Raw genomic sequence first — 12371 nt, 5'->3', positions numbered from 1 at the left:
TGTCGTCAACATTGACTGAGCTCCCTCAGGCAGAGACAGCTAATTTCTGGCCTTTCGCAGCCGACATGCTAGTCAGTTATTGACAGGGGAAAGGCAGAAATTGCCCAATTCTGTCTGTCAGAATACATCAGTCGGCTGGCTGCTCCATCAGTTCAAAGGAGCACTGCTTAGTTTGCCACCCAGCAAACACTTGTCTGGTTGTCACAGGAATGTAAATGCATTTTTATTTCAGCCTGAGCTGAGGTTTAATACATTAAGATTGCCATTATACCACTTTGCGATTCTGAACAAGACGGTTTAAGAAGAGCACTGAGTCACTGGGGCGGCAGTGTAGCCTAGTGGTTAGAGTGTTGGACTAGTAACTGAAAGGTTGCAAGTTCATATCCCCGAGTTGATAAGTTACAAATCTGTCATTCTGCCCCTGAACAGGCAGTTAACCCACTGTTCCTAGGCCGTCATTGAAAATAATAATTTGTTCTTAACTGACTTGCCTAGTAAAATAAATAAATGAGATCCACTGCTCTCAGATACTGTTTCTATTTCTCTGACTCAAGCCAATGCCCCAGAATCATCTTTACAGATCAAGGACAGTCAAGACAAAACATTGCTTCATGGTTACAGCAGTGATTCATACAAAGATATGAATACATTATGGAATGCTGTACTTGAAATCAAATCATATTTTATTTGTCACATACTTCTTAAACAACAGTGGTTACGGGCCCTTCCCAACAATGTAGAGGGAAAAATGTTAACACAAGGAATAAATGAGTAACAATGGCTATATACACGGGGTACCAGTACCATTACCGAGTGGATGTGCATTCGTACGAGGTAATTGATTTAGATATGTACATACAGGTAGGGATAAAGTGACCAGGCAACAGCATAGATGATAAACAGTAGCAGCAATGTATGTGATGAGTCGAAAGAGTTTGTGCAAAAATGGTCAATGCAGATAATTAAATACTAAATAGCTACACGGACGAACTATTTAGCAGTATTATGGCTTGGGGTACCCTCTGTAGCACTTTGTGGTCGGATGTCAAGCAGTTGACATACCAAGCAGTGATGCAGCCAGTCAAGCGGCTCTCAATATTTCAGCTGTAGAACTTTTTGAGGATCTGAGGGCCCGTGCCAAACCTTTTGAGCCTCCTGAGGGGGAAGAGGCATGGTTGTGCCTTCTTCACAACTGTGTTGGTGTGTGTGGAACATGATAATTCCTTAGTGATTTGGAAACCGAGGAACTTGAAGCTCTCGACCCTCTCCATTACAGCCCCGTCGATGTGCATTTGGGCGTGCTCGGCACTCTATTTCCTGTAGTCGATGATCAGCTCCTTTATCTTACTGACGTTGCGGGAGAGGTTGTTGTCCTGGCCCCACACAGCCAGATCACTGACCTCCTCCCTATTGGCTGTCTCATCATCGTCAGTGATCAGGCCAACCACCGTTTTGTCATCAGAAAACTTAATGATGGTGTTGGAGTCATGGTGGCCCCGCAGTTGTTGATTAGAGAGTACAGGAGAGGACTAAGCACGCACCCCTGAGGGGCCCACGTGTTGAGGGTCAGCGTGGTGGATGTGTTGTTGCCTACCTTCACCAACTGGGGGAGGCCCATCAGGAAGTACAGGATCCACTTGCAGAGGGAGGTGTTCAGTCCCAGGGTCCTGAGTTTAGCGATGGGATTGGAGGGGACTATGGTGTTGAACACTGAGCTATAGTCAATGAACAGCATTCTCACATAGGTATTCCTTTTGTCCAGGTGGGAGAGGGCAGTGTGGAGTGAAATAAAGATTGCGTAATCCTTGGATCTGTTGGGGTGGTAAGCGAATTGGAGAAGGTGCAGGATGTCTGGGATTATGGTGTTAATGTGAGCCAGGACCAGTTTTTCAATGCATTTCATGGCTACAGATGTAAGTGCTACGAGGCGATAGTAATTTAGGTTACCTTGGCATTCTTGGGCACAGGGACAGTGGTAGTCTGCTTGAAACATATATGTATTACAGACTGGGTCAGGGAGAGGTTGGAAATGTCAGTGAATACACTTGCCAGCTGTTTAGTGCATGCTCTGAGTACGCATCCTGATAATCCATCTGGCGCCGTGGCCTTGAGAATGTTCACCTATTTTAAAGGTCTTACTCACGTCGCCTATGGTGAGAGAGATCACACAGTCAACTTTCCTTTCCTAAAACATGTTTTTCTTTTAAGTCGGATCCAGACTCATACAGTATAGATTAGTGGATGAGGAAAATACTGTAGAGAGAAAAATGAATGGAGAAATTGAGAGAGACACATTGAGAGAGAGAGCGAGACACACACAGAGAGAGAGAGAGAGAGAGAGAGAGAGAGAGAGAGAGAGAGAGAGACAGACAGACAGACAGGCAGAAAGAGAGAGACAGACAGAGAGAGAGAGATGCTGCTCTGTGTTTAGAGAACTTCTGCCCCTGTGACCTCATTATGCCACCAGGAGGCAGCGTGCTCTTTGTTCTCCTTACTGCCTGTGACAGAGCCTTCCGCCTCCGCCTTCCCTGAATATCTCTCTCTGTCTCTGTCTCTCTCTGTCTCTCTCTCACTCTCTCTCCCCCCCCCCCTCTCCACTTTACCCGTGGTTGAAAAAAAACAAGATTGTTTTTCAGATGGGGCACTAGCTATCCCTTCTTTACCCAGGCATTGGTATGCAGACTGTGATACAGGTTGCCACACTAACAAGGGGATCGTTTTTGAAGGGAATTCTGTGTTTGAGATAGATGTGAGAAATGGGATGGCGTGTGTTGGTGTGCATTTGTGTTGTGTGTGTGTGTGTGTGTGTGTGTGTGTGTGTGTGTGTGTGTGTGTGTGTGTGTGTGTGTGTGTGTGTGTGTGTGTGTGTGTGTGTGTGTGTGTGTGTGTGTGTGTGAGAGAGAAAGCATCTATAGGTGTAATCCGCCAGCTCCTTGTGCCCCTGGGGAGATTGGGACAGAGGACTGAGGAAAATGAAAACAGAGGGATGATGGCGGAGGAGTGCCCTCTGAGAGCGAGGGATCATTGAGAGGGCTTTCTGGAGAAGAGAACAAACAAACCTTAAATCAGGAAAGATGAGAGGGGCCATGGCCTGTCGAAATAGAACCTTCTATTGAGTGTGCATGTGTGTGTTTGTGTGTGTGTGTTAGGAAGGTTACTATGCTCATTCAACTCAGGGTTAAGCATGAAATGATTTGAACTTTAAACAAAGTGGTGGGAAATCTGACTTTACCAATGTTGTAACATACTGTAAATGGATTCATATTGAACATGTACAGACAGTTTGCATCCCACACTCAAACATTTCCCTCTGTCGTACTCCCACACAAATGTGTTGACACATTGTGTAAGGACTACTGTAAAACCACACAATGTGTTGACACATTGTGTAAGGACTACTGTAAAACCACACAATGTGTTGAAACATTGTGTAAGAAACACAATGTGTTGACACATTGTGTAAGGGCTAAAACCACACAATGTGTTGACACATTGTGTAAACCAAAACCACACAATGTGTTGAAACATTGTGTAAGGGCTACTGTAAAACCACACAAATGTGTTGAAACATTGTGTAAGGGCTACTGTAAAACCACACAAATGTGTTGAAACATTGTGTAAGGACTACTGTAAAACCACACAAATGTGTTGAAACATTGTGTAAGGACTACTGTAAAACCACACAAATGTGTTATGACATTGTGTAAGGGCTACTGTAAAACCACACACATGTGTTGAAACATTGTGTAAAGACTACTGTAAAACCACACAAATGTGTTGAAACATTGTGTAAAGACTACTGTAAAACCACACAAATGTGTTGAAAAATTGTATAAGGACTACTGTAAACCACACAAATGTGTTGAAACATTGTGTAAAGACTACTGTAAAACCACACAAATGTGTTGAAACATTGTGTAAGGACTACTGTAAAACCACACAAATGTGTTGAAACATTGTGTAAAGACTACTGTAAAACCACACAAATGTGTTGAAACATTGTGTAAAGACTACTGTAAAACCACACAAATGTGTTGAAACATTGTGTAAGGACTACTGTAAAACCACACAAATGTGTTGAAACATTGTGTAAGGGCTACTGTAAAACCACACAAAACATCAGGGTAGACATCTAAACGGATAAAGGTTATATTCATCAATAAGAAATGGCCATGCGATAATTAAATCCAGGGAGTTAAACAGAAGGCTAAAATTGTTAGGCTTCATTATGTGGAGAGTTTTATAAAATCATTTGTAACCAATGGCAGGTTGTGAGCATGTTGATAAATATTTAAATGTTACAGTTTCGTTATCCTTATACAGTACATACAAGGACAAATCATCAGAAATAGGGGTATTGTACACCAGTTGGCTACTGTGAAAACATATCATGGTGTTGTATGCCATTTCTGACCCACTCAACATTGTAAAAGAACACCTTTTCTACGTGACTTGTTAACTGATACAATATCGCCGGTCTCTCTGCTTGACATTCATCAGCTTATCAATGAAATTCCGATAATGAGTGGAATATATCATATAAACCCAGGTATTTCAGCAGTGCATTGTACACTACAATATCATTCCAAATTATAGCACATAGAGTGAGTGACTCTTTACACTTAGTAGCTGATAATGATGTAGAATGATGGCATAGTATTTACAGCCACGTCTATATATGATTTGGTTTTCCCTTCAACATAAAATTATGAAGTAAAAATATAGAAATGTACAGTGTTCAGCAGTTATCAAACTATGTACAGTGAGGGGAAAAAAGTATTTGATCCCCTGCTGATTTTGTATTTTTGCCCACTGACAAAGAAATGATCAGTCTATAAATTTAATGGTTGGTTTATTTGAACAGTGAGAGACAGAATAACATCAATAAAATACAGAACAACGCATGTCAAAAATGTTATACATTTATTTGCATTTTCTTCCCTCACTGTACATTGACTCGGCACTACATAATGGTTCAGTAGTTATCTGTTTTTAGTAGTTTGATTAGGTGATAGTTAATTGTATTGTTAACAAATGACAAGAAAATCATATCAAAAGTAGACTATATTGACTACAATATTGCATTTTGAAAGAAGATACTTACAGTAGATTGATCATGTATCCAAATTGAAAGATCTATTTTTATTGCAGTGAACAAGTTACTTTTTGAATTTGTTTGTGCTTAGTCAATTGAAAATATGCTTACACTCTTATGGCTTCCCCATAGGAGAGCCCTCTTTGGTTCCAAAGAGAACACTTTTTTGTTCCATGTAGAACACAATGTGGAAAGAGTCCTACATTGAACCAAAAAGGGTTCTTCAAAGGGTTGTCCTATGGGGACAGCCGAAGAACAATGTTAGGTTCTGGATAGCACCTTTTTTGCTAAGAATGTAAGTTTTCATGCACAAGCAATTTTGCGCTTAGAATTGGAAAAATGCACCACATACTGGTGAACATTGCAACAAAGTCATTAAAAAACTGTACTATGACTAAGAAAAACTTTTGGTTTGATTATATCCTCATTTAAATAACGTTAGTAGAATTTTCTTTAGAAGATAACCCTGCACACAATGAAAGGTCAGGCTTTTAATGTTAATGATGCTGTTGAGCTGAGAAAGGACCTGTGTGCCGACGGCATAACTACAGTTACTCTTATATTGAAATTGAAACTGTCTGCCTCTTTAGAATAATTCCTTGTGTTTAAACAACTGTAAATAATTCAACCGCTTTTTTCTATTGTAAAAACTCTGAATACTCAATGGGTGGTTTTGTCCATTATTGTATTTTGATAGAAGTGTCTGTTTTTAAGTGAAAATATTGAAATACTCTCTCTGTCTCTCTCTGTCTCTCTGTCTCTCTCTGTCTCTCTCTGTCTCTCTCTCTCTGTCTCTCTGTCTCTGTGTCTCTGTCTCTCTCTCTCTCTGTCTCTCTGTCTCGGTCTCTGTCACTGTGTCTCTGTGTCTCTGTCTCTGTCTCTGTCACTGTGTCTCTGTGTCTCTGTGTCTCTGTGTCTCTGTGTCTCTCTCTCTCTCTCTCTCTCTCTCTCTCTCTCTCTCTCTCTCTCTCTCTCTCTCTCTCTCTCTCTCTCTCTCTCTCTCAGCCTCCTACCAGGTGAAGCAGGGGACGTGTGAGGTGGTGGCCATCCACCGCTGCTGTAATAAGAACAAGATTGAGGAGCGTTCTCAGACCGTCAAGTGCTCCTGTTTTCCAGGCCAGGTCGCTGGCACAACCAGAACCAGGCCCTCCTGTGTGGAAGGTAAACATACATTATGTATGTGTGTGAAGATCACACCAGAGCTGTGTTTGAAGGTCTTGATGAATTCACCTCACAGCCAGACACAGGAAGCTGGCACGAGCTTGAATAGTCTCACAAAGTGCTTTAGCCCTCTACTTCACGTTAAAGGGGGTCTGTATTTCTCGCGGGATTAAGTTTTGAAGGGGATGGAGTTGTTTTAGCGATGCTAGTGAGAGAAAACCATTGGCCTCTGTTGCTCTGAGGGCAGAGACAGAGCCACTGAGTGGCCATGTCCAAATACCCATATGTACGTCCTAAATAGTAGATATAAACACAGCAGCTCTTTTTTTATTAAACTATTTGTTCTTTCCATGATATTTAAAAACGTTGTTAGTTAAAACAGCACGAAACAATTGATCTCAAACAACATAGTCAAGCTTAACGTTGCATGCAGGCTACGCCTGATTTAGAATTACCTCATGATTTACCTACTATTTACCAAGAGAGTTTTCATCTATATTTTTCGTAGCTGTCTATTTACCACCACAAACCGATGCTGGTACTAAGACCACTCTCAACGAGCTGTATAGGGCCATAAGGAAACAAGAAAATGCACACCAAGAGGCAGTGCTCCTAGTGGCCATTGATTTTAATGCAGGGAAACTGAAATCCATTTTAGCAAATTTTTTCCATCATGGCACCTGTGCAAATAGAGGCGACAAAACTATGGATCACCTTTACTGCACACATAGAGACAAAGCTCAAAGCTCTCCCTCGCTCTCAATTGGGCAAATCTGACTGTAACTATATCCTCAGAATTCCTGCTTACAGGCAAGAACTCAAACAGGAAGGACCAGTGGGAGTGGTCAGATGAAGCGGATGCTAAGCTATAGGACTTTATCACGAGCAAAGACTGGAATATGTTCCGGTGTTCATCCGATAACATTGAGGAGTTTACCACATCAGTCACCGGCTTCATTAATTAGTGCATCGACAACGTCATCCTCACAGTGACTGTACTACATATCCCAAACAGAAGCCATTGATTACGGGCAACATCCGCACTGAGCTAAAGCTAGACCTGCCACTTTGAAGGAGCTGGACACTAATCCGGACGCTTATAAGAAATCCCACTACGACCTCAGACGACCCATCAAACGGTCAAAACATCAACACAGGACTAAGATCGAATCCTACTGCGCCCGTTCTGATGCTCGTCGGATGTGGCAGGGCTTGCAAACTATCACAAATTACAAAGGGAAATCCAGCTGCGAGCTTCCCAGTGACGTGAGCCTACCAGATCAGCTAAATAGCTAAAGGCTAGTTGAGAACAAGTTCTCATTTGCAACTGCGACATGGCCAAGATAAAGCAAAGCAGTTCGACACATACAACAACACAGAGTTACACATGGAATAAACATACATACAATCAATAATACAGTAGAAAAATCTATATACAGCATGTGCAAATGAGGTAGGATAAGAGAGGTAAGGCAATAAATAGGCCATGGTCTGTGCCCACATAACTAATAATTATCACGTTCCACACACCAACACAGTTGTGAAGAAGGCACAACAATGCCTCTTCCCCCGCGGGATGTTGTAAAGATTTGGCATGGGCCATCAGATCCTCTAAACGTTCTACAGTTGCACAATAGAGAGCGTCTTGACTAGCTTCATCATTGTTTGGTTTTCCTGTGAAAAAAACAATTGAATATATTTTAATAAATGTTCATGTCAATGACTCAAACCTGTTTAAATAAAAGTGATCAATCATGATAAAAAAATAAAGCATAAATGAAATTATTTGAATGGATTACATACACTCAATTAGTATTTGGTCGCATTGCCTTTAAATTGTTTCACTTGGGTCAATTGAGACCAAGCTTTAACTTCCTGACTGATGTCCTGAGATGTTGCTTCAATATACCCACAGAATTTTCCTCTCTCATGATGCCATCTATTTTGTGAAGTGCACCAGTCCCTCCTGCAGAAAAGCACCACCACAACATGATGCTGCCACCCCCGTGCTTCACTGTTGGAATGGTGTTCTTCGGCTTGCAAGCCTCCCCCTTTTTCCTCCAAATATAACAATGGTCATTATGGCCAAACAGTTCCATTTTTGTTTCATCAGATCAGAGGGCATTTCTCCAAAAAGTTTGATCTTTGTCCCCATGTGCAATTGCAAACCGTAGTCTGGCTTTTTTATGGCTCTTTTTGAGCAGTGGCTTCTTCCTTGCTGAGTGGCCTTTCAGGTTATGTCTATATGGGACTTTTTTTTTACTGTGGATATAGATACTTTTGTACCTGTTTCCTCCAGCATCTTCACAAGATCCTTTGCTGTTGTTCTGGAATTTATTCTCACTTTTTGCACCAAAGTACATTCATCTCTACGGTGGGGCGGCAGGGTAGCCTAGTGGTTAGAGCATTGGACTAGTAACCAAAAGGTTGCAAGTTCAAATCCCGAGCTGTTGTTCTGCCCTTGAACAGTTAACCCACTGTTCCTAGGCTGTCATTGAAAATAAGAATTTGTTCTTAACTGACTTGCCTAGTAAAATAAAAGGGTACAGAATGCCTCTCCTTCCTGAGTGGTATGACGGCTGTGTGGTCCCATGGTGTTTATACTTGCGTACTATTATTTGTACAGATGACCGTGGTACCTTCAGGAGATTGGAAATTGCTCCCAAGGATGAAACAGACTTGTGGAGGTCTCCAATTTTTTTTCTGAGGTCTTAGCTGATTTATATTGATTTCCCCATGATGTCAAGCAAAGAGGCACTGAGTTTGAAGGTAGGCCTTGAAATACATCCACAGGTACACATCCAATTGACTCAAATTATGTCATTTAGCCTATCAGAAGCTTCTGAAGCCATGACATCATTTTCTGAAATGTTCCAACCTGTTTAAAGGCACAGTCATCTTAGTGTAAACTTCTGATCCACTGGAATTGTGATACAGTGAATGATATGTGAAATAACCTGTCTGTAAACAATTGTTGGAAAAATAACTAGATGATGTTAGTAGATGTTCTAACCAACTTGCCAAAACTATGGTTTGTTTACAAGGAATTTGTGGAGTGTATGTAAACTTCCGACTCCAACTGTATATATCTTTAAAACATTGTTTTTATGTATGTGTTGGGCTTTTCACTACACCTGCAATAACATCTGCTAAATATGTGTATGTGACCAATCATTTATTTTATAGATTGTTTGTGTGTTGTGCTTTAGTTGAGATTATTCTTTACAACTTTATATTTGTCCAATTGTTCTTTGACTAGTACCATTCATTCTCACTGTCAATAATTCTAATGTTATAACTCCCAATAGTAACTGTAAACACTGGTGAACTGGAATAGAGTTGGAAAATTACCTATATACTGTATATTTTTTTGCGTCAGTGCTGCCTGCCTGCGAGAAGTAATCGTCTCTGATTGATTGAGAGATTCAAGGAGCTATCATCGTTATGTAACAGCAGATGTAACACATTGAATATTGACATTCATACACCTCTAAATTAATTTGGCTGCAGGACACTCCCACATCATAGGGGACATCGTAAACATTTGGGAGTTGGGGCTAATTTCCTTGTAAAACGTCTGTGAACAAACTTAAAATGTATAAATTGATGGTTTGCATTGCGGGATGCCAAGGTTATATTTTTCCTTATTTTGTTCCAGTAAAAGGGATGTTCAGATTCACGTAGATCTGTGGACCATACTTTAATGGCTAGCTCAGAATATTAGCTTTCCAAAAGTTGTTTGTATATTATAAAGATCAGCCATTTAAGCAGCCCATAAATCCCCTCATTGGATGGTTTGGTAGTTAGGTTTCCCAAGGGACTCCATAGGCCGGCATAGCTGACCTAACTAAATATAGCAAGAAAGAGGTGCCTGGTAATATGTATGTTTATTTCAAATCTTGGAATGTTCTCAAACCATTACTGGTTTGTCTGATTCCGTCTTTATTCATGATATCCATGCATTTAGTAAAAAAAAGGTGTTTGTCTGCCTCTGTTATTGCCGTATTGGCTTATCCAATCCAAACTTCTTCTTAACTAAGCTATCTAGAAGGTATTGTAAACTATGATACATTCTGTGACCACCTAATGCCTTGAGTAATGAATGCCTGCTTAACATCACATTGAGCAATATGCTACTCAAACTAGTTGTATGTCGGGCATCACTACTTCAGAGGAGTGCCATTTGAACGGAAACTTTTTTTTGACACTAAATGTGTTTTTTTGAGCAGAAATGCCTTCTGGAACATGTAAACTTTCATGTGCCTTATTATTTTATTTTTTATCAAATCTTTATTTAACCTGGCAAGTCAGTTAAGAACACATTTTTATTTTACATTGATGGCCTACCATGGCCAAACCCTCCCCTACCTGGACGACGCTGGGCCAATTGTGCACCGCCCTATGGGACTCCCGATCACGAGCCCGGGATCGAACAAGGGTCTGTAGTCTGTAGTGATGCCTTTAGCACTGAGATGCAGTACCTTAGACCGCTGCGCCACTCGGAGCCCGCTGTGCCACTAGACTTAATAACAAACTTGTATGCAATCTGTAAATACAAATAAATTGTTAAATTACGAGCCTAGTTTGTTTAGCTACAGAAAAAGTCAGGAACCTTCCCGCTAGCCATGATTGGCTGAAAAAAATGGGTAGGCTAGACATGCTGAAAAATGAATTTGGATTGGTCTACCATGTAGCACGCCTATAACATGAGCTGGTCAGTATATGTAGGTAATCCTTTCTAATGCTGCTTTAAAAAATATATATCATGTAGTAGAACTGCAAAGGTGTTGCTCTCCACTTTCTGGAGGAACGAGTTTTGAAATCAGTTAAATGAACGGTGGAATTAGACTATGATAGCTAAGGAGATTTTTTTTTAATTTTTTATATTTTTTTATATTTTTTTATTTCACCTTTATTAAACCAGGAAGGCTAGTTGAGAACAAGTTCTCATTTACAACTGCGACCTGGCCAAGATAAAGCATAGCAGTGTGAACAGACAACACAGAGTTACAGATGGAGTAAACAATTAACAAGTCAATAACACAGTAGAAAAAAAAGAAAAAAAGAGAGTCTATATACATTGTGTGCAAAAGGCATGAGGAGGTAGGCGAATAATTACAATATTGCAGATTAACACTGGAGTGATAAATTATCAGATGGTCATGTACAGGTAGAGATACTGGTGTGCAAAAGAACAGAAAACTAAATAAATATAAACACTATGGGGATGAGGTAGGTAAATTGGGTGGGCTATTTACCGATAGACTATGTACAGCTGCAGCGATCGGTTAGCTGCTCATATTGCCATATTTGATGGCAAATATGCAGACAAAGTCGAAAAGAGACACGCTGTTGTATAAAACACCTGTCTCTGAATTATATCTTCAAACTAAGGCAACCATGGAAGCCGTGACAGAGCGGGAGAAGCGTCCTTCCATGTATACGGGTAAGATAGTCTAGGTAGCTACATTTTCAGAAATTACACATTTCTAATTTGGTCAGAAAGTCATTTTAATTTCAAGTTAAAGCGTACTGCTAGCTAGCTAGCTAATGTTAACTGGCTAGCTAGCTAGCTAACATTATGTGTATGATCTGTGTAGTAATATTATTTGTAGCTCAGAGCCATTTGCATTGCTAGTTATAGCATAATGTTAGCTAGCTGTAGATTCATGCATGATAGTAATGTTATGATTTGAGATTATGGTTAATTGTTTATCGAGCTACCTACATGTCTAAACAAAATACCCCACTATGAAAGTAACCATTTTAATAGAACGTTCATGATGTCACTGCGACAACTGTCGATAGACATTACATTTACATTTACATTTAAGTCATTTAGCAGACGCTCTTATCCAGAGCGACTTACAAATTGGTGAATTCACCTTCTGACATCCAGTGGAACAGCCACTTTACAATAGTGCATCTAAATCATTTAAGGGGGGGGGTGAGAAGGATTACTTTATCCTATCCTAGGTATTCCTTGAAGAGGTGGGGTTTCAGGTGTCTCCGGAAGGTGGTGATTGACTCCGCTGTCCTGGCGTCGTGAGGGAGTTTGTTCCACCATTGGGGGGCCAGAGCAGCGAACAGTTTTGACTGGGCTGAGCGGGAACTG

General features: G+C 40.6%; 1 protein-coding gene across 1 annotated transcript in view; it reads left to right on the top strand.

The window, feature by feature from the left end:
• The window catches only part of LOC135529712 (chemokine-like protein TAFA-4), a 74137-nt gene that overhangs the window by 47668 nt on the left and 14098 nt on the right, over nucleotides 1-12371 (top strand). Inside the window, exon 4 of the mRNA XM_064958293.1 lies at nucleotides 6101-6256. Coding sequence (XP_064814365.1) covers nucleotides 6101-6256 — 156 coding nt within the window. The remainder of the gene's footprint in view (nucleotides 1-6100; nucleotides 6257-12371) is intronic.

This window comes from Oncorhynchus masou, chromosome 5 (assembly GCF_036934945.1).
Source record: "Oncorhynchus masou masou isolate Uvic2021 chromosome 5, UVic_Omas_1.1, whole genome shotgun sequence".
NCBI classification, from domain to species: domain Eukaryota; kingdom Metazoa; phylum Chordata; class Actinopteri; order Salmoniformes; family Salmonidae; genus Oncorhynchus; species Oncorhynchus masou.
This window is presented reverse-complemented; position numbering and strand designations above follow the sequence as displayed.